The sequence below is a fragment of the Aspergillus tanneri genome (genome assembly GCF_003426965.1).
Source record: "Aspergillus tanneri strain NIH1004 chromosome Unknown AapTan_10_pilon_pilon_pilon, whole genome shotgun sequence".
Taxonomy (NCBI): domain Eukaryota; kingdom Fungi; phylum Ascomycota; class Eurotiomycetes; order Eurotiales; family Aspergillaceae; genus Aspergillus; species Aspergillus tanneri.
In genome coordinates, this window is record NW_022984637.1 from 169,198 (window position 1) to 194,071 (window position 24,874).

Genomic DNA, 24,874 nt, shown 5'->3' on the forward strand with positions numbered 1-24,874 from the left:
AAAGCTTCTAATTTGAAAAGGACTGTTTTGCAGTGACCGCCGAGAATAATGGTGGCGGAATCTCTTATCTTCTCCAGAACAATCACCGCATCCATCGTAACGGCAACATCGATTGTCTATGATACCTCGACAGGCTCAGCCACGATAAAACCTCCTGGAGAAGTTACAAACTCGACTAATCCAAGCCAAGCCACCAATCTGATGTCAACTGGGATAATGACACTACTCGAGGGACTTTGGATTCTGCTTGCAGGCTGGATGATATAGTGTAACTGTACATACATAAAGTATCACATCCACCGAGGGGAAATGAATTATAAGGCACTGTATGTAAGATCCACAGAAGCTTGTGAAGGCCAAATTTCGCTATGTAGCAATGTGACATTAGGTTCGGCTGTGGAATTCACTGAGTGCACAATGGTGGTTCTAATTCTTGCGTCCCTGCCAGTTCCGACGGTTTCCATTCCTATGGGAACGCAGCAACCTTGTGCCAGTCCGGTTTGGAGTGGGGGTGTTTCTATCTTCAATAATCTAAACACCGACCTATATGTTGCGTCTGTTTCAATTACCGATGGTCCGGTTCAAGTTCTTACTGCTAATGGTGGACAATACCATGAAACATGGAGGCCGGTAGTCGGTGCAACAGGTATCTCTATCAAGATCGCTATGCGAGTTGAAATGCACGGCATCCTACAGTTTGAATATAGTGCTGTGCCCCCAAACGTCTACTGGGATGTGTCCTGTATCGATCTGGAAGACAACACCCGCTTCATCGAGGAAGGCTTCGCGGTGAGCACGAGTAGCCCGAGATGCGCACCTGTCACGTGTCAACCAGGGGAGGGAAACTGTTCAGACGTCTATCACAAACCAACCGACAACCACGCTGTCCGAGGTTGCCCAATTGATACTAGTATGGTGATGCAAATTGGGCTGTAATACTCTTGTTTCTGGCATGCACGTTCCTACGTTTACATTGAAAACCGCTATGGAAAGGACGATTGACGACAGCATAGAGAACCTGGTAGAATTCCTGGACTATTCGGTCCTCAATCCCACTACCATGATCGGGAAATAAGATGAGGATTAGTGCAATGGTTTGGTTGATTAGAGTAGCACTAGATATATTAAATAAGATTTATCAATCGACCGATCAAGGATTTGCTGCAGGGTAAAGGAGATAAGAACAAAAGCCCCAAAGTATAGAGCAGGATAGAAAGGGCCCGAGACCAAAAACAACAAATCTGTTCAATGCTAGAACAGACCTGTCTACTTGGATAGTCACGGTTGCGGCACTTGTGAGTGGGATCTCGGTACTCTTTCTCTTAGGATGCCCACAAAGAAGTTTGATGATAGTTTTTGGGCCATTATTTCTTCATCGCTGTAGTCCTCTAGCAAGTAATACCCTTCGGGGTCTCTCAAGTACAACAGGATATTAGGTAGCTCCGCATCGACCGCCGAAATTATACCAGGCCGAAACTCCTCGAAAAGCTGACCCACTACCTGGCAATCCGGAATCGCAAGGTCCCGGTATGATGTCGTATTCAGCTTGCGGGTTTGGGGAAGGCGGATGGAGACTTTGCGAGGAATCAGACAGAGGATGGCTGGATTTCCATTGCCCATGAACTTTACAAGATGGCCCCAGTAGGATCCCTTTTGGGCTTCAAGTATCTTTTGAACGTCAGCCAGACCCACGGGCGAAGATGAAGGTTTTCCACGCATGATGTGATCCATGAAGTCATCTCCAATCATTTCTTTCATGTCTTGCAACTTCCACATGCCCAGCCGCGTCCCAATAGCCGACAGCGCCTGATTTCCGACATGGCAGCGCGTGGCATTGAACGTCCCCCAGAGTGAGTCTGAGTAGGAACGTTCTCCTAATGCGACTCGCTCCCGCAGCTGGCCCATACACTCCTTGATTGTCACGAGGACATCCGGGGATGCGATATTAAGCGCCATCAGTAATAACTCACTGGCACGGCCTGGGCCAAGCTGATGACGTGTATTGCCCTTGTACCGGGTGGCAAGCTCCTGAACCCTGTCCCAGAGTCTTGTGTCAAAGCCCTGTTTCCTCCCAAAATCAATCCAAAACTCCTGAAGGGACACACTGGCTGCCTCGTCGGTACTCGTAGGCACATGTCCAGGCGCCTTACGTAAGAGATGAGTGCTGTACACTGCTTTGAAGTCTGCAAAGATCTCTCGAGCCAGCGTCAATCGAAAGTTGGCCGGGGCAGGTGACGATGGATCCCTCTGCTCGACCCTGAGCCGTGTCACCCAGATGGCCCATAGTCCCTTGTCATCGGCAGTCCACGTGGTCACATCCTGCACCCGGTATTGCCATGCAGGAACTACCTTTCCCTCATGGCGCAAGAGCCGGCCGACCGTGTTAACAGTTTCAATGCAATGGCTACAGCCGTCGTGGCTACTCGGGGGAGTGATTGGACCAGCATGGGAAGATCTGTAGTGGACGACCGTTCCTATGTGAGATTCGATCTCCACCAATGACCACTGGTCGGATGGCCCACATACTACCAGGACCCTGCGCCGACTGTTCAACAGCTGGTTTAGGTGGTGCTGAGTGCCAACCCAGATCTCCATCGGGCCTTGCAACGACATCAGTTTACGTGTGAAATAGTCAACAGTTAACCCGCCGGCAACTTGAACGGGGCGAGTAAGCTGTTCCAGCAAGGCTCTCATCGTGGTCCCGTTGTAGCTGCCCCATGCAAACATGAACTCTTCATCGGGCGGGATGCAGTCTATCGACACAGCAGAAGGATCTGGGCCTTCCAATGCAATACCCAGCTCCTCCATTGCTCGTGCCGTTGCGGCAGCCGGCGAACTATGGGACTGAGGGTTGGACGGTCCCTCACTGTTGTTGGATGAGGCTTCGGAGGAGAGCTCGGCAACAGGATCAATAGCTGCCTCGGGAGCCGGTTCGATCATGTCGACATTTAACTCAATGGGGTTGCTTAGACTAATCCCCAGACCGAAGGGGTCTTCTGTGTGCAGGAAGCTCGGTTGGACCATAGATTCTATGTTAAGCGTAGCCGGCCAATTAGTGTCGGGATCAGGTGAGGGCAACGGCGGTAATGATAGGGCTGATGTACTAGCGTCTGTTACCTGGGGCACGAATAACGATTCGGAAACTCCTGCAGCGAATCCACCTTCGGCAGCGGGCAATGGCCCAATGGCGTCAACCAGTGCCCGTAGATTATCTAAATCATCAGGATGAATTGTGGGCGGCACAGAACCTTCCTCGAATGCAGCAGCCAGGTCGGAATCCAGGGTGTTAAGGTCCATCAGATCCACTGCTCCAAAACTTGGCTCCTGTCCAGAGTGCCGTCCTATCTCCTGGGAGGTGTCATTAATGGTTTCCGTATTGTTGTTCGAGCTAGAATCACTCTCATCGATGATGGACGGTGTACTCGAAGGTACCTCGCTGACAGATAACTGGCGTCGTCGAGTGGTCTGGGCTCGCCGTGCAGGAGAGGGCGATGCGTTGTCCTCCGCCTCCAAACGAATAATATCTGCGATATTACGAACCAATCTAGAGACACCAGGCGACCCTTGATGTGGGTGAGCAGATATCGCCGGCCATACAGCCTTGATCAAATCCGCCTATCACTCCTATCACTAAGAAAACCCTGCAGATATTGGAGCCTCACTGACCAGTGCTTCAGCTCTATAATCTAAGCCCGTACAATTCTGACACTCACAATTACCGTCCAGGATACGAGTTAATGCGCCATGCTAAGCTCAGAGTCAACACCACGTGCAAATCACAAGGAGTATTGACTTACCGCTTTCTCCAAAATCTCCTGCTTGACTTGGGGGCTGATCATCCTGTCCAGTTGAGCGAAAAAGGAAGACAGGACAAACGAGCGGAAGAGCAAGGCAAGAAAATCCTCAAAGAGGGCTGCCCTTTCGCTAATAATTTTAGCTGGTCATCCTGCCTATATGCCCAGACTTAACTCGTCGTCCAACATGGGTAATTGCCCATGGCGCGATGTGTTTGGTCTATTGAGCTTCCTGTGCACAGTCCCAACATCGTCCAGTGTCGCATTCTGATTAGCGCCCATCAGCGTACTTTTTTTTCTCCTGAGTGTGATGGTGGACCCGGGAGAACGGTAGCTTCAATACACTATCCACTTGGGCGCTTTTCGTGGACATAACGCCCTGGGAGGTGTTTACAAGTAGGAGGCCTATTCTAGGCGAATTTGTGTGATACTCAGGATGCTCTGCATAGCAATTTCGTTCCGTGCAATGCTTAGTCTGTGACAACGGGGGCTCTGCTTGATTTGGCTGATATTAAATAACATGGCAGAAGACTTACGATCAGCCAGGTGCACGGATCCCCTATTGGAGGAACGCTATCGGTAAATAATTTAAATGGATGAACTGTGGCGGTTCTAGACAAGACCTATTACATGGATTCTGGCTCAGTGAAGGACAGGGACCGGGTGGTAGTAGATATGAGGATGAAATTGTTTGGCCCCATGGATAGAGTGCCAAACGCTCGGTAGAATACAAATATTGTATGCTGCCCAAGGGGCCTCCTGGATTGTCAGCTACGAATCACGGCCGGAGACGGTAACAGTGGCAATGGCAGCAGAGGCTGAAGCGGTATGGATTATGTACTCCCATCTGCCCTGCATCGATAATAGCTGATGACGTGGTGTTAGACGCCAAGCATGTCTATCCTATCCTCGGCTCATGAAAACGAGCCGCTAACGGCACAACTCAATTCGTATAAGAGGGACAACGAAAATCTTCGGACTCGGCTCACGGCACTCCATGCGCGGGTCTCCGACCTACAAATTGAGAATGCCAAAGTCCATCAGGAATTAACTATAGAATGCCGCCAACATGCACTAACTGTTAAGGAGTTGTTACAACTCCGGGAGCAAGTACAACGCCTGGATGAGACATATGCCTCCCTACAACAATCAGTGGGTGAAATTTGTCAGCGAGCGGCCAGCCTGAGGATTGCCTGTCAGAACGTCGAAGAGCGGTACGCTCATGGCAGGAATCCCATGCCAGGTTCTTTTCAGCCGCGCCAGCTTTTACGCCAACGCCTTCAGCATGGTCCGATTACACTGGCCAATCCCAGGCCGTGGAGAGAAACTTGGCGTATGGTTTGAACTAGAGGGTATCTATTTTCTTTTCTTTTCTTTTTTTTGGGGGGGGGGGGATAATTCGGAAGTTTTGTGGGAGATTCTTTCTTTTTTCGATCAAATGTTTTATACAGTGGTATGGTTTAATTTTTTATTTTCCGTTTTTGTTATTTTTTTTCTCCAAGAGAAGGAAAAATAAAGGGGGGCTGTTCTTATCAAGTAAACTAAAATAGAGTTCCATCCTTGTTGACAATCCAGTGAACTTTGTCTATTCAGGCCGATCAGACGCCTCTGAATTACCCTATGTGGAAAGGTCAAATATACCGAACCCGCTTCCTATAGTTTGAGGGTGGTTGGATTGGTCTGTTTTTGCGGTGGACCCGCATATCACAAGATTTGCATGCGGTGCGTGCCGGCAAACCTTGTGTGTTGCTCCAATACAGTTCCTGTTGTTCGAGGAACCAGCACAAAGACAGCGGAAATCCACCCAAAGGTTGAGCCTGTTCGCCATCGAGCCGCAGCGACAGAGTTATCCGACTATGCAGCTCTTTCACCGCGAAGCGGACGGGCACGCAGTACCTGCGGCACATCTCACAAACTGCGTCGGAGTACGGCGAGATTCCGAGCGTCTCCTCGCCGAGTATAAAGGCGGACGCGTGCGGATGGAGCTTGGTAAGGGCGTCTACAAAGATGTTACCCCTCACGCGGCATCTAATTGTGCCTATGCAATGATAGAAGCCGTCCTCCCACTGGGGAACAGAGGACAACTCAAAGAAGAGACTGGCGAGCAGCAGGGATGTTAGCGCCGGTGGCACTTGAATCCTGGCTTCTTTGTCTACTAGGCTGGTCATCCACCTGACCTCCCCGGCAGAGTTTAAACGGGGCTCTTGGCTGGGGAAAGTGACGTCTAAGCGGTGGTAATTTCGTTTCGTGGCCTCATCCAGCTGGCCCAGAAACTTTTTCCAAGCCTCCTTAGCATCCATGGATGCCATAAAGAAGTCATACACGCGAAAGGCAAAACCCCGCTTCTTGGACCGACGGCGCCGGGCAAGGCCCAGACCGGGTGGGTGACCCACATTGGCTGACCCCGTTCCTAGTGATATCAAAGTCCCAGGCTCTAACCTGGAAGGCCACATGAACCGTGTCTCAGAACGACAGATCAGCGCGGGATTATTCTCCTTGAGTCCACCGTCTTCGCAGCTACCTATTCCCGGCAGATCAATCGGCGGAAAGAACCTGTCTCTGATTTTAGCCTCCGTAACGTTTGATTGCCGCGACAGGCAGTGCAACTGACATGGGGGCTGCGGTTGTTGCGCGGGCACTGCTTTGGGTTAGGAGCTGCTTGACATGAAGGTGGTAGCCACGCAAACCACGATTGTTTTTAAAAGGGTATAAAGAAATGAAACAAACCATTGCCATAGCATGGGTTCCTCAGTTGCATCCGTCGGCTCGTGCACGCGGTAGTAAGCTCCATTTTCCTTAGTTTTTGTTCCCTCGAATGGTTTGGAACTTACCTCCATCGTCCGGCTTCACAGTATTACGCCGATAGTTAGTTAGTAGGACTGTATCTCGGGCCGTTGTTGTCACCGCGACCTTCGTCCCCGAAACCGGCTGTGTGTCGAACATCTGCTGACTCGCATCAAATTGTGATTGAAGGAGTTTATCCCACATGCTTGCATCGTACCACCCGTCTGTCCACCAGCAACGGATCGCACGAAGAAGCTTCGCCCATATCGATCGCGGTGGCGGCTGCTTCTGGAAGAATTCCTGCATTAGATCTGCAAAAGTATCATTGCATTCGTCGACGGATCGACGCTGTCGAAATACTTTCAATACAGAAAGTCCGCCTGTCTCCATTATTTGTTATCTATGGCAGTGAGGGGCAGGTGGCTAGGCTGGTACCCGTACGCACCGGAGCTCGTCCCAAAGGCCACATCGACAAGATCCTGCACCGGGAATTGCGCTCCAAGTTGAAGTTGTATGTGTTGGAGAAACCGGAGGGGGATAAAGCCGCGAACACCGCCGCCGTCGATGGTGATGGCTCGCACGGGTGCCGTGCACGGTAGCACATTGATCACATTTATAGATGGGCTTTGGCAAAGCACACAACAGTCGATATGATATTGATACTCTGCTCCTTCGACGGGGTGACCGAACCCAGCTGCACAGGTATCGCAGTAAGCATGTCCACAGGGCAAGGGATGTTGCGGCGAGTGAAGGAGGCACACAAGACAGGTCCTACCTGTGCGGATTCCGACCAGTAGGTTCTGCCACTGGACAAGATTTGTCTTGTGGATGCGACGCGATGGCCCCTGCCCAAGCTGAAGTCGCTTGTGGAAGCGGGCTAGGTAGAACTCAATAAGCTGGCAATTGGACGGCGCCATTCCCACGGCTGTAATTGCAGCCTGGCAGGACTCGCGATAGAAGGAGTCGAAGATGGCAGCCGGGTTGAAAACTACAATGAGGTGAATAGTCAGTGAAGGGGTATAAGGCTTATGAAATCCACTACACATACAATGCGACCCCGGACGATATGCGTCGACCAGAAGGGTTGAAGCGATGTATGCCGCCTGGTACTCCCACTCCTGAACACTTGTTAAGCCCAAAAATTCTTTCAGATGGAAGGAGTGATCCATGTCTCTCCCAGCATTACGTTTAGAGCTTCGGACAAAATCAAACGGCTGTTGTGGCGTCCGGCAAACATGGTGAAGGGCATGGTTAAAATACTCGTCCATATGCGCCGCAGAAAAGAGTAACCCATCTTGCCTCCGGTCCCGGCGGCTAAGGTCAAGAGCCTTCAGTAGCTCATCCTTGAGTTCTAGGAATCGCGCCGCACCAGATAGGTTGCCAGTACGCAACTGCAGCAGATTGGGAGTGGCAAAAACCTCAGGCACGTCCGGACTCCGCAGCAGTTGGAATAAGAAATCGCTTTCTTCTAAGATGTCCTGCGTCACGCTTGCCCCGTTCGAGTCGGCCACAACCAGGACGCGAGGCCGGTGGTCCAAGCTGGATACGTTCCGTCCCAAGGCAGCCCATCTCGTCAACTCGGCGCGCACCGCATCCAATCCGCCCACATCATCCGCAAAGATGCAGACTACGTCGACAAACAAGAACAGCAGGCGGGATAGCAGGATATCCAGGTGGTTTCTGTCTGCAGCTATATTCCAAAAAATAGGTATCTCTTCCCGCTCACCGTCTACCGGCTCTGGGGCTAGAGGTGTCAAGTGTGAATCACAGTCAGCAATAAGGATTGGGTGGTCCCCGTACAGTGTACGATTTTCCAGTCGCAGCCGCAGACCCGACCGGCCTGGTGTAATCTGGTTATCTGGAAACACATAGCGAAGAGCGACATCCTTGTGCCCCTTGCCGAGGAAGAGGGTAAGCGCGGGGAACTGGGTTTGAGGTGAGATCAGCTGCTCTCTCACATGGCTCAGGCACCTGTTGTGGTGTATAAATGTGCCTGCTGCATGCTGAACAAGGCACAGCCAGTCATGACTAGACATCGTTGTCGGCTGCGTTTGGTCTGCTGCTTGACCGGTGGGAAACCCCAAGACGAACTTTGGCGGGCAGGGAACTTTATTTGTAGTAAGGTAGCAATTTTCAGGCACTGCGCTCGGTGTGTCATATATGGCTATGTATGTTGTGCCACAAGCTACGAAAAATCCGACACCTGCGCGGCTAATTGTACACGTTTTGTATCAATTATAGCAGGTTTTCGGGTTCTGTTCTATTGCTTTCTACTGTGGATTCCTAGGGCACCCCGTCCCCTGAACACCGTCGACCACCGCCTCAACAACGCCGAGCAGACTAAGTATGTCCTGATGATTCTTCTGAAATTCCTCCACTGATCTTGCTTCCAACGTCTCTAGCTCTTCCCAAGTCGGAGACCACTGAACCAGATGCTCGGGTCCCTCGCTGCCCAATCGGCTCCCGAGAATCCTGGAAAATGCACTACATTCAATGTGTGCTGGGTCTTGATCCCCTGAGGTGAACCCTGTGTGATCTGTGCCTTCTCCCAACTTGCCTGATGCCTCCCATACTGGCTCCCAATCTACCAGACCGAGCTGCAGACCTGGTAACTTCTTCAGAGCTCGAAGCCGACGGTATTTGCGTCCACTACGATTAACGTATCCGTGGCTTTCATATTCTTCCTCCTTCGCGCCTAGACGACATGGAATCGCATTAGCTTTTTTTTTTGTCTTCACGGTCGCAAGTAGTAGGCGTGTTTTTAGAGTGATCGCAGCATACCATGAGATTCACTCAACTGAGTTCGGCAAGTGCAAGTAGATGATATGTACTCCAGAATCGAGACATCCTGTTCCTCACTAACCACCCAAATGGCTCCCGGTCGCAGAGAGGAAGGGGGTAGCTTTAAATGAATAGAGATATGAGCTTCCATAGCAGACTAAACACCAGAGGAGCTTTCTACAGTATTTCTGTTCAGCTCTCAGACGTAGAGGTCAGATAAAAACATCGAGTGGGCTCGACTCAGTCTATTAAAGAACAATTTTAGGTCAAGCTTCTATACCTATGACATTGATAATATGGATTACGCTTTTCACGAGGCGGTCTTTCCCCAACATTCCCCGCGCCTTTTCTTTTTATTTTTTTCTATTATTGGTTCGGAATATTGTCTGGTTGGTTTGACTTGCTTAACAGGTTTCGATTCACCAGCTAGGCTACATATGTACATCCAAGGAATAGGAGAAATAGACGCACTTGAAGCTTACTTCATTCTTTGATGGGGTTCAATAGCGATTTAGAGTCCGCGTTGGTATTGTTGAGCCTTGCCGATACCCTGTCGAAAAAATGCTGCATCTCCTCGTAGAGCATGTTCTTTGCTTCGTATACAGCCTCTGTATGCTCAAGGCGCCTTCTAAGTGCGTTATTATCATTTTTCAATTGGTCCAGTGATCGCCTGATCGAATCGTGCTCTGTCAAAACTTTGTCCAGATCATGACAGAGAGTAGACAGTGTCTCGCGAATCGAGTCTCTATGAGTCGCTAGGCTCGCTGAACCCATATCCTCATGCCCAGCAATTTGACACGGCTGCGAAGGGTAACTCCGCACACATTCGCAGAGATCACAGAAGTGCTGCTCATATCAGTAGAATTCGTTACTTGCCAGTTTAGGGACTTACATCTGCGGTAGTTGACATAGTTGATATTTCAGACCCTGACTCGGACGCCATGATGGTAAGGAGATCTGTAGATGGGCCCCTGAGCTCCTGTTCACTTCATCCCCCTCCCACAATTTATATTCTCAAGAATACCCTACCAGTGGTATATAGTCAGGTTTGGCTTCACAGAAATATAGTCCGACTGCGAGGAGACTAGTCCATAGTTGGTTAGATTATTGTTTTATTTTTGTACAGTGTGGCGCGTTTAGATAATACTACGACTTAGGTAAAATTGCAATAAGTGGGGTACTACGTAAAAAGGGTTTGGCTGTACATAGCTAAAAAGTTGACCTCCATACTAGAATAGCATATACCAATGTGGCAACAAGATAAAAGCCACGCCGGATCTTAGTATTTCAAGTGACTCCCTCGTCTTCCGGGCCCCCTGTATCCACACGTGGGCTGTCATAGGCATCGGAATAGTAATGAAACTCCGTTTGCAATTCACGCTGGAGATACTAGCTTGGCTGCTATCCCACATAAAAGCAAACGATTATACACTCCAGCGGGGTCAGAATCATACACGATAATGCCAACAGCCGAGTATGGATCGTTCACCCAGACCCTCCACCGCGTATAGTTCCTCAATGTACTCTGAACCTGACAGGGAGGTATCGCCCGATCGCCCGGAGACACCCAGCTCATTTGAATGCTACATCACTCTTCGCGGCGGTCGTAGCTCGGCCGCAGATCTCTCGCCTTCTAGCCTTAATCACGCGAAACACGAGCGACTCACTGACAGTGAAGAATACAAGAGGGCAGTTTTTAATGCATCCTTTCTTCAGGCGGAGAACTCGTGGCTTCGGAGAACCAGAAAATCAGCGATAGCACTTTACGAAGGCACTGTTGAACCCACCATAGAAGTACTCTCAAACGGCAGTGATAATATTCATGACGCTCTCACACAGTTTCATGTTGCGTTTGGGGCTGTCAACCAGGCCCTAGCCATCTGTGACGGAGAAGTGGCATCCGATGTGGAAGCTACGCTCAGAGACTTGATTCCCGCTTTTGAAACTTGTAGGGAAGGCCTGGCAAAAGTCCGCAGCGCGTCGGAGAACCTGAAAAGCGGAGCGCAGACATTTTCCGACCGGATCACAGAATCAAATAGGAGCTACGAAAACTTTTTTGGTATAACTTATGAGGAGGGAGATGAGGTCACACCAACGATTAAGAGATAGCCATTCGTCGCATGTGTACATAAAGAAGCAAAGCACACAGTCATGTTGAAATTCTACTTAAGGGAAAAATAGCCTAGTAGCAAGCCACGTCCAGACGCAGTGGTGTAGTTGCTCATCGCCGTTAGATAATTTCAGAAATTCATGCTGGCGCCTGTCAGTGCTGATCTCATCTCTACACAGTGTAAGACACACCTGGAGCAATTTCGATGGTGGTTCACCTTTTTCAACTCCCTTTAGAAAGTCGCTCAGAGTCGGGAGACTAAGTTCTGTGGGCTGGCAAAGTTGCTTGATAATACCAGCAAGAGAGCACATATCCTGATTATAGTCTTGGCCCCCGCGTAGCAAACTATCACCAATGTTTGCTGCCAGGAACAGTGAGCAAGGTGTTCGGAGAAGGTCGGAGTCTCTTACCAATTTTAACGGTGCCGTCCAGGTCAAGGCAGATGTTTTCTACACGCAGGTCCCCGTGGGAAATTCCGAGCACCCCGTGGAGATACCTCAAGCCCGAAAGTATGCCCTGGCACATCGCCGCAGTTTCAATGACAGTCCAATTTGGCCGAAAGCTTAAAATGTCCTTCAAGGAGGCAACGGTGATATCATAAATCAACGTGACAGAATCATTTTCTAAGTAGACGCGGGACAATCGAACGATGTTCCGATGCAAGACTGATCTCAGAGCAGTGGCCTGAGCGGCTGCCATGTTGAGTTGGCGGACAAGAACAGCCGTGTAGGGATACTTCTTCAGAAATGCAAGGTGATACCCCGATGGAAGCGTTGTCTCGCGCCGATAGTGTTCCCAAGGATCAACAGATGTGCACCAGAAAGAGATGTCGCCCAAGGAGGCTGGACTGGAAGGACGAATCTGCAGGGGATTTTTCTTGATCACTTTATGTGGACGACTGTGTTCCCCACTCGCTTCTCGCTTGTTTGAAGCTGTCATGGTTACTCTTGGTATGACCTCCTTCAGGAGTCCATACATTTACAAGGGAGCACGACATGCACTATATATGTTATAATCTGCAATACTATTTACTTAATATATTACTTTGCGTGATATAAATTCCACGTGGGTCTATATAGAGGTGATCCGTTCGTGCTTCACATAGTTGTGATAAGACTGTACCTGGAACGGTACAGTGTATTAATCCAGCTGCATTGCAGAACCGTAAGAAGTACTATAGGCCAATGTGCGTATTGTAGAACAAGAAGTCGGATCCACGCAAGGAAGAATGTTTACATACGTACGGTGTTTTGGTCTACACAGTCTGTACAGCCGGGCTAGGTGCACTGTTCAACGCTTCCTTTTCTATCTTCTTGGCAAAATACCCAGCTGGGTGTACCCCGTGGGTGTACCCATGTGGGTATTCTCCGTGTTTGCATCAGCAGCAGGGTCTTGGCTATCCATGCTTTAATTAGTGGAATACAGCCTAGCCTCCCTCTCTCCAACTCCAAAGTAAGCTAACCCGTAGCATAGACAGTTCGAAGCTGAAAAATAATTGTATTCATATTTGAAGTTGGTTCGCATCGCCGCTGGATCACTTTCATATCTAGAAGTGGACAGCCAAGTCAGCGCATTGGTTGCCATTATCCCTGTGGAGGTTTGTCAAGGACGGCTATGGATAGTCCGCATCGGGACCTGTGGGAATATCATCAGCTATAATCCAGTTCACGGGATAGCCAAAATGTATTGCTCTGCTGTAGAGTCTGCGGGACGTTCAATCCTTCCACTGGGCATGGGGCACGATACGACGAGTACCTCCAATATGGCACTACAGTACCGTACTGCCAATATAAATTAATACCTCTACTTGGAAGATTACACATTCTCGCATTGATTATTCAACATGATCCGTGCAGCGATTACTCAGCCGCTCAAGCGTACTCCACACATATAAGTAGGTGTCAGATATACGGCTAGTCCCGAAGAGGAAATAGAGTACGATCAGTAAAAAGGTCTTATTTGAATTAATTGAGCTGGTTGGGCTCTTCTTGATTATTCTTCTTGGTTATTCTTGATTGATTATTTTGTTGTGTGCTCCGCGGGGGTTTTACCCCGATCTAGTCACATGATTCTGGTCCACCAACGAACATATTATTTGACAGTAGGCAAATTTTGGGTAGTTGCAGGAGATCAGACCTTATTTAGATAGTGATAATATGAATTCTATTGGCTGAATAAGACACGACCAATAACTATAGGTGATGCACTTACTACCGCAAAAGCCCGTGCTCCAAGATACGCACGACAAGAACGATCATTACTCCTTCAGCAATCAATATGTTAAGATACCCACGAAACAGCGATCATTTCCACTTTCACAGTCCATCAATACCCACGATAGGCAGATCATTACTGCTTAAGCAACCTATGAGTCATAGTACCCAGGAAGTGGTGATCATTACTATTATGGTAATCTATGAAATGTGCACGAGACGCCGATCACTACTAGTTTAGCATTCCGTGACTCAAAATACCTACTCAGGAACAACGACGATATGGCCTCTTTGCTCATCCTGACGTCATCTCAAATTAGAATATCGCCGTGGGTAAACCCACCTGGGTGCACCCAGCTGGGTAAACCCACGGGGGTAAACCCACGGGGTATACCCAGCTGGGTATTCTATTATCTTGATCAAGTGGTGATCTACATATCGGATTTGTCAGGGTCAAACGGGTTGCCCACTTTTCGAATTTCGCTCCTGAAGCATCGTTTAGTCTTGAATCATGGCACTATTTTGGCCTTCACATATTCTGCAGATTTCGTTGCTTAGATGTTGAGGATAGATCAAGCACATCTACGTCATACACCGGAGTGTACTGAGCTTCGCCGGATAGGTGAACACCTTATAGACAGAATGGGCCCCAGGGATATATCGTCGGCATAAAGGCGGTTTGGTTGTCATTTATGCGGTACGTATCTTGGGACTCACGCAATTGCCCCAAGCGCACACCAGGATGCCAGTACTCATCGGTACGGTATTGTCCACCATTCTGCTATGTTACTGATGTGAGGAAATAGGTATCGACCTTGGACTCGCCTACTCCTCTATCGCCGTCGCACGCGGTGGTGAGATTCAAACTATACCGGACGACCACGGTTGCCTAAGAATTCCCACTAGTCATCTGCTAAGCGGCCAAGGCCCTGAAACCACAGACGATACTGGCGATAGCCTCGCAGACAGTCCTGGTGTTCACGTATACGACACCTCGATCGCTGCTAGGTTAGAATCTCTGGCGGATGAGCGCATCACAACCGCAGTACTCAAGAGACTGAAAGCTCTTGCCGAGGCGTTCCTTGCAGAGCGTGTTGAGGACGTAGTAATCACTGTGCCTGCTTCCAACTGCGATGTTCAGCGTGAGGCAACAAGGGCTGCCGGACGGGATGCTGGATGGAACGTCTTGCGGCTGCTGAATGCGCCTACAGCGGCTGCCATCGCTCATTGGGTTGATAGAGGAGAGGAATATGATTACTCCCTGCAGGCCCTGGATCCTCTGCTGGTCCTGGATATCGGCGCGAGCCACGCAGATGCCACCCTTCTGGAAGTGTGTGACGGCCTATTCGAAGTTAAGTCTTCGGCCGGCGACTCGAGGCTCGGTGGAAGACAATACGATGAACGGCTCTTCCAACACTTTGTCAGCCAGCTCCAGCCCAAGTCCCACATGAACTGTACATCAGCCGCGGATGTCCTACGACAGAAATGCGAGCAGGCCAAAATATCGCTCTCTATAGCGGAGGAGGCTCAGCTGGATGTCAATGTCACCCTTAGAAGATCTGAATTCGAGAATATCTGCGACGGTCTTTTCCGCTCGACTTTAGGCCTCGTTCAAAAGGTGCTCCAGTATACCAAGCTAGACAAGGCTGATATGAAGATCGTACTTGTTGGAGGCTCAGCTAAGATACCCAAACTGCGGCGAATGATCGCCGACCTCTTCGGCAGATCTCCGGGTGAGCTCTTCTATCCTGACCTGGCTTGCTTGCGGGGCGCCTCCTTGCACGCGGCCTCCCTGTCCGATAATTCCTTTCCGTACACCCTGCTGGTGTTGGACATCGTCCCACATCCAGTCCAGCTCGGATTAGTCCCGGACTTTCTGATCCAAGTGTTTCCTAGGAACACAGTAGTCCCCCGAGAATCGACGATCTGTGTTACTCTGGATTCCTTTGAGCATTTACCCCGCTATACTCTATTATTCGCTGGCCCGCTCACCGAGGATGGATTAGTTGGCAAGTTCGACCTGTCATGCCTATGGTCGCGGTCTGTATCGGGTAGAAGGCAGGAGATTCGAGTCGATGTCGCTATTGATGTGGATGGCATCCTTATGGCTTCTTTGGTTGCCGTTGATACAGAAACGGGCATACGCATACCCATTCCACTCGAAAAGGGCAGGCCGATGACCACAGGGTAATTCGCGAGCCCAAGGAAACGGGAACAAAAATAATCCGGCAGATTCTTTGAGATCATACATCGTTAACATCGCGTCTTTGTCGAAAACCTTCCCCTAGGGCGGCAGGAAACCCTATAGGAGGCTATAGACTGAACAGAGGGTTGGATGGCACATTGTCATGAACGGTTTATTGAAGGCAATCGACTGGCAATGGTACGCTTGATTCGGCATTTGGCCTGGTCCCCACAGAATTATCAGGGGCAGTTTACTGACTTGTCTACTGTAGTGTAGCCAATTGAGCGATAAACTATCAGACAGTCTCAGAGACTAACTAGATTGGGCTAATTAATATCGCTGACGGCGATGGGTCGTGATCAATGAAAACATCACCGCAACTTAATGTCTCAGCTGAAAGATAACAACCGTAGCTTCATCGAGATCTTACTGTGGAAGGGATTCCCTCATCTACCTCTTCCAGAGGTGACCCAACTTGAAAGGGGGTCCCAACCGCTTCATACAAGTATTAAGAATATTACCGCTCTACTTCTCCATTTCCCTTCTCAAGTTCCTACTCGAAAGTGTTTCGCTATACTTTAAAAGGTAGTTACAGTAGAGCCTCCTAGTATAAGGAATATATATCTACATCTTCATTCCTTTGCATAAGCTATTCTCTATTTAGGATTCTAGGCAGACAACTGTTACGGTCAGCAGCTATAATATTAGGAGTGAGACTGCAGCGGCTACGATGCCCCAAGTACATATCTTGGCGCAGTGTGTTATAGGATTAGCATTCCTAAGTACCATGACCCAATGTTGGTTTTATGTACACTGCTGGGAGTGGCCACTTTCCAGTTTAGGGCACGGCGAAAATCCAAAAAGAAGGGGAACGGTACAGTACACTGTAAGCTTCATATTTCAATTCGTGCTGGAGAGTGAATTTTGTAGCATGATGGTGTATAGCTATAGGATAGAATCAAATGACCACTGTTAATTGCACTTATATCTAGCACGACGCATACTATCAGGAGCGCCCTGGTACAGTACTCGCCGCAGAGTTCTAGGATAGGAAAACGCATTCTCCGGTATGTACCGTTCTTATGCTACAGTACGGACAGACCAAATGCAGCTGGCCTTAGTTGGCTTGTGGTCTAGTTAGCAGCGAAGCTATTTTGAGTAGTCCGAGTTCTCGGGTGACAATGGAACTGTAGGGTGACAATATTAGGCTGCCGCTAATGAACTATCTTCAGGAGAGGGTGGACAGGACGCGCGTGGTATAAGAAGTCCTTGTACCCGTCCCACAAACAGCTACCAGCCTGAGGATTCTTCCAATCTAGAGCTATGGACCTGGAGAAGGAGTTCCTGCGAGTCGCAGCAAGTGCGCATTTCGGCACCGCTTGTGTTCCTCTAGAAAGTCTACATTTTCTTTCCTCAGGTGAAGGTAGCCGTATCATAAATGAAGAGAATGTAACCCGCCTTGTTAGAATCTTCAGAGATTACCAATGTCAGAGACGGAGCCACGAAAACCATGTCCCGGTCATCATATCTCTCGACCATCTCCACCAGGTTCTAAAAGCTGCTGGATTATCGTTGACATCCCTTAAAGCGGATGAGCCACCTTTTCTTCCGCTTCCGTACGAACAACCAGTTCTTGCTCTGCGCGGGAGACACCGTTTGGAGGCTGCGAAGAGATTCTTCCACGATCCGGGCAACCGCTGGTGGACAGTTGAACTGTACAACAAAGATGGTGACTGCGTTGGCAACCTGTAGCCTGATGCATCATTTACTAACCTAATTTACTAGAGATTCCGCCTCGTTTTCTTACGTTAATGGCAGAATGTCATGACAATTCTTTACCATACGCCGATGGGGAAATATATTGCAATATCCGAAGTTATCAGCTGAACGGCGAGTGGATTCAGGCGGCGAAATGGAGAAATAGAATTATCTCCGACCACAAGCTGCATGACTATGACCGGCTACACGAATCCAAGAACTATGTGCCACTCGCAACCGCCCTTGACTCGCTGGTCCCATTCCCAGCTCTACTATTTTCTTTTCGCCTCGGAAATCTACGCCGTGTTTTTAGAATAAAGTGTCCTGAGGAGCTAGCAGCTTCTGTGCGACATGTTCACGACGTCTGGAATGGCGTTATGGAAGGCTTCAACACAGGGCTGCTCGACTTGGCCACAGTGAAGTGCCTTCAAGGGCGTTCGCCGGTCTGGTCTTCAGCTGACCGGGAATATATCCAGACACTCTTTGCCAACAAACGGTGCTTCGCTAATATCCATGACACTAGCCATCGTAAAGTGTTAAAGGACCGTGTTTTAGCTACCAAGACGATAATACCTTCTATGACAACTGTGCTGGAGAACACCAAGTACATGGAGCCCGCGGCTATTCTCTTAAGAAAGCTTCTCCATAAAAAGTTTAAGGGAACGGTTCTTAAGCAAATGAAGAAGTGCCACAGAACGGGTTCTGGAGCTGACTTTTGGGCATCATATCGACGACTTTGGCTCGTTGCCTTTCGTGTTTTCCCTTACATATCCAACTTCAAGCCCCTGCAGGCAAATAGGAGCCACAGAAAAGAGTATGTAGGGGATTACTGGGGGTTTCTGGCGAGTTCTGCAGTGAAATATGGGTTCATGTCGACAGAAATACGACGCCTTCTGAATAGGTATCCAGACTCGGACATACTCCATGACCCTTGGGAAAGCCCAGTAATGACTACAAACAACACGAACACATGGAAACTGAAAAACAGATGTGGGATGCCAAACTATAGCATGTTAGAATGCATCAGTCCGTATCTCTCTCTGGAGAATATATATGCCAATCTACGCCCGGATGCAAATGCGGTCGATCTCACTCCGTTCGCAGTGGCCAGAGACATGTTTCACACATTCTTTGGCGATCAAGAAGAACTGGAGATGCCAGATGTCACTCAGATGCCAGATGTCACTCAGATACCAGATGTCGCTCTGATGCCAGATGCCACTCAGGAGCCAGGACCTCAGGATGAGACTATGGTCGAGGTCATAGAGATGAATGCAGAAACGGACCGCCAGGCCTTGCAGCACTCTGAGAATAATCACCTTGAATTCGCTCCAACACCCCTCTCTCTTCAGGGAAATCGGCAACCTGCACCACCTCCTTTGTCTTTGGGAGAGTTATTAAATACAGAAATTATGCTTCCTTCTGGCCAGCCCACACCATTTCCGTCCATGGCCAATCCAGGTTTGGCTCAAATAGATGCAGGAGAAAGTATCCTACTAGCTGATCCAAATCTTTGGGATAGGGCGGTGCCAAAGGAAAAGATAAATCTGCGACCCAGCGACGCAAGGAAACGATATGAGGCCCAAAGATCGCACAATCCCTTTGCAATATACCATTATGAGGAGAATTCGACCTTCTATTCGCTAGCTGATGTTCACATACCATTGGTAGAGCATTTTCTTTGTAGCCGGAGAAATTTCTGGTTTGCGGTATACAATGGCGAGAATCTTGTAGCAGTCGATACTCAAGAGGTGGAATCCAAATTGAGGGCTAAAGGATTTGTAATATGTGGCAGCGGAAACACGTTATTTGATGCGATGCGAGACCAAGAGTTTGAGTTATAGCTTAGAAGCCAATGCCTAGGCTAAAGGTTAGCCTAGACCAGATTATACGCAATTGCTTAGGTTAAGTAAGTTTATCATATACCCGGCGCTATAACACAAGATATTGGCGTAGTAATATGTAGCCTACGCTATGCCCAAGCCCAGGCTTAGAATGGCAGTCTATCGGTCACTACTGGCGTAGGTATACTGTAGGCTTAGGCCAATGCATAGCCAGAAATGTGCATAGCGGGCCAGTGTATAGTTAGACTGTTAGTGATCCACCGTTAGCGTAGGCCAATGTATAGCGTAGGCTATACATTGGCCTGGATCACTAACAGCCTACGCTACAGTGGCCTACGCTAACGGTGGATCACTAAGAGCCTACGCTCTGCATTGGCCTACGCTAACGGTGGATCACTAACAGCCTACGCTATGCATTGGCCTACGCTATACAGTGGCCTACGCTATACAGTGGCCTACGCTAACGGTGGATCACTGGCAGCCTACGCTATGCATTGGCCTACGCTAACGGTGGATCACTAACAGCCAACGCTATACAATGGCCTACGCTATACAGTGGCCTACGCTATACAGTGGCCTACGCTAACGGTGGATCACTGGCAGCCTACGCTATGCATTGGCCTACGCTAACGGTGGATCACTAACAGCCAACGCTATACAATGGCCTACGCTATACAGTGGCCTACGCTATACAGTGGCCTACGCTAACGGTGGATCACTGGCAGCCTACGCTATGCATTGGCCTACGCTAACGGTGGATCACTAACAGCCTACGCGATACAATGGCCTACGCTATGCATTGGCCTACGATAACGGTGGATAACTAATAGCCTACGCTATACATTGGCCTACGCTAACGGTGGATCACTAAGAGCCTACGCTCTGCATTGGCCTACGCTAACGGTGGATCACTAACAGCCTACGCTATGCATTGGCCTACGCTATACAGTGGCCTACGCTATACAGTGGCCTACGCTAACGGTGGATCACTGGCAGCCTACGCTATGCATTGGCCTACGCTAACGGTGGATCACTAACAGCCTACGCGATACAATGGCCTACGCTATGCATTGGCCTACGGTAACGGTGGATAACTAATAGCCTACGCTATACATTGGCCTACGCTAACGGTGGATCACTAACAGCCTACGCTATACATGGCCTACGCTAATAGTGGGTACGCACTGTGTGGATAACTAATAGCCTATACATTGGCCTACGCTAACGGTGGATCACTAACAGCCTATGCCATACAGTGGCCTACGCTAATGGTGGATAACTAACAGCCTACGCTATACAATGGCCTACGGCGGGTAGGCAATCACCCACTGTTGGCGTAGGCTAGTGTATAGTGTGTACCCACTGATAGCGTAGGCCAGTGTGTAGAGTAGGCTAATACATGTTTCCGGAAATCATGTTTGATCCAACCTGGTTCCTAGCCAGATAGCCTACGCCAGTAGTGAGCCTAGGCAAACCATGGCTGGCCTACACTCATTGCCAGCACTTGATTATAATAAGTAGCATCCCGACAGCCAACTCCGCACTGGATTCCTTCCAAATCAATATTGGAGATATACTCTAGTCCTTGTTTTGTCATATGCCGGATATTTCTTAATATACTTTCCGGTCCTTTCTTTGACTATAGGCCATATTGTGTTGGGTGTCAATCTAATTCTACAAGGCGCTGTAGAGTATATTTATTTGAAGTCAAACCAGACAGGAACTCTATAAAAGGGATCAGGAAGAGCAAGAAGGGGAGAACATCAAAGATTCTTTCCCAAAGCCAGCTCATTGTGGTAACAATTAAATATTATAACATTCGCATCTTTAACGTCGTACATCGCTATTATGGGGATTCGTCGGGTTTTAATGCGTGAGTGATTGACTTAATATGCAAGCAAGCCGCTCTAACCGTATCAGCTTGGCAACCTTCCGCTAAGGTGGTAAGCAATACGATGGAGTTTGACTACTTCAAGGAATTAAAAAAGATGAATGAAGAGCTGGAAGAACTGCACCAAAAAGCAAAACCGAAGTCAAAACCTCGGCAAGGAACGCTGGATGAAAGGGTTTTTACACGAGAGTGGAAACTGCGCCCTGAGTGGGAAGCGAGAAAAGTTAAAGTTAAGACTAAGCTTGGCTGGGAGTGGATATTCGTGAACAAGGAAACTAGGGAGGAAATTGATGAAGTTGATATGTTCCGCCAGCGGAGAAATCTCCAATAGCTCCAATATAGTATGGCACATTTCTCATATAGTGTAGTTAGTACGTTGTTAATATTGGCAGTTATGGATACTGTAATATACAAAAACTCTTGCTGTAAATTGTCGATGGAGTATAGCTGAACAAGTGAGAGTGTGATATTATTGGTACGCTAGGTACTTTGCAATGGAAAATTGATGAGAGTTTATTGGTCAAGCCGATTTCGAGAATCACAGTATCGTTTGCCTAGACAGAATACCGTATAAAATACTTCCTAACAAATTTATAGCCCGACTAACTGTGTCGGCTGATTCCCTGATGGAAGGTCGGGGCTACCGTCAAAATCCTGAGGGCTTCTCCGTTTGGCGAATGGCACTAGCGACTTCTGTGTACAGTTAGCCACGCTCTGAGCTAAAAACAGGGCTCACTGACAACTTGTTTCTTAGAAGGCGGCCACCTTCTCGAAGAGCTACTATTATAGATAATTGTATATCCAGTTCGGCATTGGATCGCAAAGTAAATCTTCGCCGAGAACTGGTGAGCGAATTCATTCGCATAGGAGAGAAGCTGCACTTTCTTCTTCTCAAATTTAGACCTGGGGCGCCTGCCACCCTGACCTATGTTCTGGGGGTTTCTATGTTCGGAGGGTCCAGGAAATTCAGACTGAGAGGGTGGCCACTCATTCTCAGAACGATTATTGTATATAGTAAGGTCTCCTTCTTGGCTTTGAACAAGGAGATATACCTTTGAATCAAAAAGCTTGCCGAACTCATCGCCGTACTCCAATAACCGATCGGAGCGCCGTTTGAACCTGGAGCGTTCATTCTTCCGTTGTCGCTTTTCTTGATTTGTCGTCATATTGCTGCACAGTGCCCCCCGGAGTAGATAGTGCAAGAGATCAAAGGGATTTTAAACTATTTCAGTAGCGCGCTGCATGTAAGACGAGCGCATTTCCGCGTGGGACGTCTGTGCACACCATAGAACTATATAATAGCGACTAGCACCTGAAACAAACTCCATGAACTGAAAATGCAAAAATGAATCCGTTAATGATTTACACCTTTTGTTTCGGAGGCACACTAGCCCTACTGTGCGTGAAGACCTTCTTATGGCACATTCACCGCCGGTGGCCTCCACAGTTCTCTATTTACTACCTTCGTCGCTGGAACCTGTCCTTACCCCTACGTCGTAGGAGATGGATCAGCCGCATGGGCTGGAGTGAACTGGTCGTGCAACTACTATACTGGGCGGGCACACTGGCCTGTAATGGGGTTGCAGTGAAAGACCTGTCCGACGCTGGTTCGCGAGCCGCTTCGCTTGCGCTTCTCCAGTTCGCACTCTTACTTGGGGGGTCCCGGTTACATTTGGTGGCAGATATGTTGGGAGTGAGTCTCGGGATGCTCGTCCGCATCCACAAAACGGCCGGCTGGATGGCTGCCCTGCAGAGTGGGATACATATTGCTATTGTAAGTCAAACGGAGGGCATCCAGTGGCGCGGAGATGGTCATCAGGAAGGCATCATGGCAAGTTATCCGTTCCCGGTCGGTCGGCTACAGTGCTGACTGTCGTGACTAGGTTTCTGCTTGCTTGGGAGTCTTGATCCTTACTTCTTTGAAGCCGGTAAGACAGTATGTGTATGAGCTGTTTATAAAGCTGCACTACGGCCTTGCTGTTTGCAACCTTGTATTTTTGTGGCTTCACGTGCGCCAGGTTTCCTCCACTTCCCCATTTTGGAAGCCCAGTTTCACAGTTGGCTGCCTTGAGGTGACGTCGATATTGATGGCTGCAACTACCCTCTGGCAGATCGGACGAATTCTCTGTTATAACTTTGCCCCAGGAAAGACCCTACCCATTGCCAGAATCCACCAGTGGGAACAAGGCAATAAATCCCCCGACGTAATTAAGGTTTGTGTGCTATTGCCTCGAGGATGGAATGTTCGCGCTGGCCAGACGGTCTACCTGTACCTCAAGACAATGAAATTCTGGACATTTCCGGAGGCGCATCCATTCTCCATCACCTGGTGGCAGGATCCTGGACATATGCCTGGCATTCCAAGGCCCTTGAAAGACAAGGCCCCTCAAAGCACCAATAGCTCCGAGATTGGCAAGGCTTCCAAAGAGGCGAGATACAGGCCTCTGGACGACCGAGCCGCCGAAGACATCAGGCAATTTGGACGGTACGAGAAGACTACAGGAAAGGAAACAGATGCCGCGTTCACAGAACATGATGATTTGGGATCGTTTGCAATATGGTTGCTTGTCCGACCAGACCGGGGTTTAACCGGTGATATTGCCAGCTACCGCTCTTTAACAGAGCTAGGGGTTATCGTCGACGGGCCATACGGTGGCCAGCAGAGACTCGATCGCTATGGCCATGTTGTTATGTTCGCGCAGGGAATTGGTATTGCCGCTCAAATGTCATATATAAGGGCTCTCTTTTACGGTTCCTTAAACGGCGAGCTACCAACCCGGCGGATCTGCCTTTTATGGGAGACTCGCGAGAGTAAGCGATGCTCCAGTTCTTAATAACTTGCAGCTTTGGAATACTCAGATACCTCACAGAGGACTTGATCATTGTGCAGAAGTGGATGACGAAACTACTGACCGAAGATCATGACAACTATAACAGAACCCTGGTATGTGCCAAGAAGTCGACTATTTGTGCTTCTTTGGGCTAAACGATCATATAGATGTTGGACATCCAGCTGTATATTCTTGATCAAAAGGATGGTCTGCGATATGGCCGACGTGTGAAGACATTTGCCGGTCCGGTAGATATAAAGGATGTAATGAGAGGAGAGCTAGAACGTCGTCGCGGGAGAATGTTAGTCACTGGTAAGAAAGGGCCCAGTAAAAAAGCCTGTAACACTCTGACAGAAGAAGTTTCTGCTAGCGAGAAGTTTGCCGACGAGCTTCAGCGTCACATGCTCGAGCTAATGGATGAAGGGTTTAAGAACGACGATGTGGAGTTGCTATACCTGGACTTTCAACCTCAGCAACCTCACAAGGTGCCCCCAAGTGAGGGAAAGGGTGCTGTGATTGTTAGCGTATAGATCTGTAGTACCTGGTTTCATCAGAGTAGTGAGATAGTTACTAAATAAAGTTTTTGAAGCCCCTACTATACCTGAGGAAGCCTTGGAATCCGTGTTTGGACTGTCCTTGGCCGCGAGCCGTACTGCCAATTTTCTGCAACATGGTCAGTTTCC

The 24,874-nt window shown here is 48.9% G+C and overlaps 14 protein-coding genes across 14 annotated transcripts; 8 read left to right on the top strand and 6 right to left on the bottom strand.

Moving 5' to 3' along the window:
• Window positions 1-417: 417 nt before the first annotated feature.
• Window positions 418-936, top strand: ATNIH1004_001872 (uncharacterized protein; the record flags this gene model as incomplete). Its single annotated transcript, XM_033566567.1, has 1 exon — window positions 418-936. One exon carries the CDS (start codon window positions 418-420, stop codon window positions 934-936), a length of 519 nt encoding a protein of 172 aa, XP_033420769.1.
• Window positions 937-1,278: 342 nt separating this feature from the next.
• ATNIH1004_001873 (uncharacterized protein) lies at window positions 1,279-3,839 on the bottom strand (the record flags this gene model as incomplete). The annotated part of the gene is made up of 3 exons (XM_033566568.1): window positions 1,279-3,615; window positions 3,667-3,747; window positions 3,798-3,839. The coding sequence occupies 3 exons, from the start codon at window positions 3,837-3,839 to the stop codon at window positions 1,279-1,281; spliced, it is 2,460 nt and encodes an 819-aa protein (XP_033420770.1).
• A 760-nt stretch (window positions 3,840-4,599) lies between these two features.
• Window positions 4,600-5,138, top strand: ATNIH1004_001874 (uncharacterized protein; the record flags this gene model as incomplete). Its single annotated transcript, XM_033566569.1, has 2 exons — window positions 4,600-4,620; window positions 4,680-5,138. 2 exons carry the CDS (start codon window positions 4,600-4,602, stop codon window positions 5,136-5,138), a joined length of 480 nt encoding a protein of 159 aa, XP_033420771.1.
• A 287-nt stretch (window positions 5,139-5,425) lies between these two features.
• Window positions 5,426-8,614, bottom strand: ATNIH1004_001875 (patatin-like phospholipase family protein; the record flags this gene model as incomplete). Its single annotated transcript, XM_033566570.1, has 5 exons — window positions 5,426-6,432; window positions 6,626-6,958; window positions 7,024-7,272; window positions 7,354-7,566; window positions 7,627-8,614. The coding sequence occupies 5 exons, from the start codon at window positions 8,612-8,614 to the stop codon at window positions 5,426-5,428; spliced, it is 2,790 nt and encodes a 929-aa protein (XP_033420772.1).
• Window positions 8,615-8,848: 234 nt separating this feature from the next.
• Window positions 8,849-9,510, bottom strand: ATNIH1004_001876 (uncharacterized protein; the record flags this gene model as incomplete). The annotated part of the gene is made up of 2 exons (XM_033566571.1): window positions 8,849-9,273; window positions 9,360-9,510. The coding sequence occupies 2 exons, from the start codon at window positions 9,508-9,510 to the stop codon at window positions 8,849-8,851; spliced, it is 576 nt and encodes a 191-aa protein (XP_033420773.1).
• A 332-nt stretch (window positions 9,511-9,842) lies between these two features.
• Window positions 9,843-10,302, bottom strand: ATNIH1004_001877 (uncharacterized protein; the record flags this gene model as incomplete). The annotated part of the gene is made up of 2 exons (XM_033566572.1): window positions 9,843-10,205; window positions 10,252-10,302. 2 exons carry the CDS (start codon window positions 10,300-10,302, stop codon window positions 9,843-9,845), a joined length of 414 nt encoding a protein of 137 aa, XP_033420774.1.
• Window positions 10,303-10,877: 575 nt separating this feature from the next.
• ATNIH1004_001878 (uncharacterized protein) lies at window positions 10,878-11,468 on the top strand (the record flags this gene model as incomplete). The annotated part of the gene is made up of 1 exon (XM_033566573.1): window positions 10,878-11,468. The coding sequence occupies one exon, from the start codon at window positions 10,878-10,880 to the stop codon at window positions 11,466-11,468; it is 591 nt and encodes a 196-aa protein (XP_033420775.1).
• A 57-nt stretch (window positions 11,469-11,525) lies between these two features.
• ATNIH1004_001879 (uncharacterized protein) lies at window positions 11,526-12,408 on the bottom strand (the record flags this gene model as incomplete). The annotated part of the gene is made up of 3 exons (XM_033566574.1): window positions 11,526-11,612; window positions 11,661-11,830; window positions 11,880-12,408. 3 exons carry the CDS (start codon window positions 12,406-12,408, stop codon window positions 11,526-11,528), a joined length of 786 nt encoding a protein of 261 aa, XP_033420776.1.
• Window positions 12,409-14,424: 2,016 nt separating this feature from the next.
• On the top strand, window positions 14,425-15,873 carry ATNIH1004_001880 (uncharacterized protein; the record flags this gene model as incomplete). Its single annotated transcript, XM_033566575.1, has 2 exons — window positions 14,425-14,440; window positions 14,489-15,873. 2 exons carry the CDS (start codon window positions 14,425-14,427, stop codon window positions 15,871-15,873), a joined length of 1,401 nt encoding a protein of 466 aa, XP_033420777.1.
• A 1,317-nt stretch (window positions 15,874-17,190) lies between these two features.
• On the top strand, window positions 17,191-19,469 carry ATNIH1004_001881 (uncharacterized protein; the record flags this gene model as incomplete). The annotated part of the gene is made up of 2 exons (XM_033566576.1): window positions 17,191-17,596; window positions 17,653-19,469. 2 exons carry the CDS (start codon window positions 17,191-17,193, stop codon window positions 19,467-19,469), a joined length of 2,223 nt encoding a protein of 740 aa, XP_033420778.1.
• Window positions 19,470-19,480: 11 nt separating this feature from the next.
• ATNIH1004_001882 (uncharacterized protein) lies at window positions 19,481-20,748 on the top strand (the record flags this gene model as incomplete). The annotated part of the gene is made up of 9 exons (XM_033566577.1): window positions 19,481-19,495; window positions 19,799-19,813; window positions 19,873-19,935; window positions 19,995-20,057; window positions 20,117-20,179; window positions 20,239-20,284; window positions 20,388-20,494; window positions 20,615-20,646; window positions 20,712-20,748. 9 exons carry the CDS (start codon window positions 19,481-19,483, stop codon window positions 20,746-20,748), a joined length of 441 nt encoding a protein of 146 aa, XP_033420779.1.
• A 569-nt stretch (window positions 20,749-21,317) lies between these two features.
• Window positions 21,318-21,691, top strand: ATNIH1004_001883 (uncharacterized protein; the record flags this gene model as incomplete). The annotated part of the gene is made up of 2 exons (XM_033566578.1): window positions 21,318-21,342; window positions 21,390-21,691. The coding sequence occupies 2 exons, from the start codon at window positions 21,318-21,320 to the stop codon at window positions 21,689-21,691; spliced, it is 327 nt and encodes a 108-aa protein (XP_033420780.1).
• A 260-nt stretch (window positions 21,692-21,951) lies between these two features.
• Window positions 21,952-22,526, bottom strand: ATNIH1004_001884 (uncharacterized protein; the record flags this gene model as incomplete). The annotated part of the gene is made up of 2 exons (XM_033566579.1): window positions 21,952-22,053; window positions 22,101-22,526. The coding sequence occupies 2 exons, from the start codon at window positions 22,524-22,526 to the stop codon at window positions 21,952-21,954; spliced, it is 528 nt and encodes a 175-aa protein (XP_033420781.1).
• A 350-nt stretch (window positions 22,527-22,876) lies between these two features.
• On the top strand, window positions 22,877-24,721 carry ATNIH1004_001885 (ferric reductase family protein; the record flags this gene model as incomplete). The annotated part of the gene is made up of 5 exons (XM_033566580.1): window positions 22,877-23,134; window positions 23,244-24,171; window positions 24,231-24,304; window positions 24,359-24,503; window positions 24,552-24,721. The coding sequence occupies 5 exons, from the start codon at window positions 22,877-22,879 to the stop codon at window positions 24,719-24,721; spliced, it is 1,575 nt and encodes a 524-aa protein (XP_033420782.1).
• Window positions 24,722-24,874: the final 153 nt, after the last annotated feature.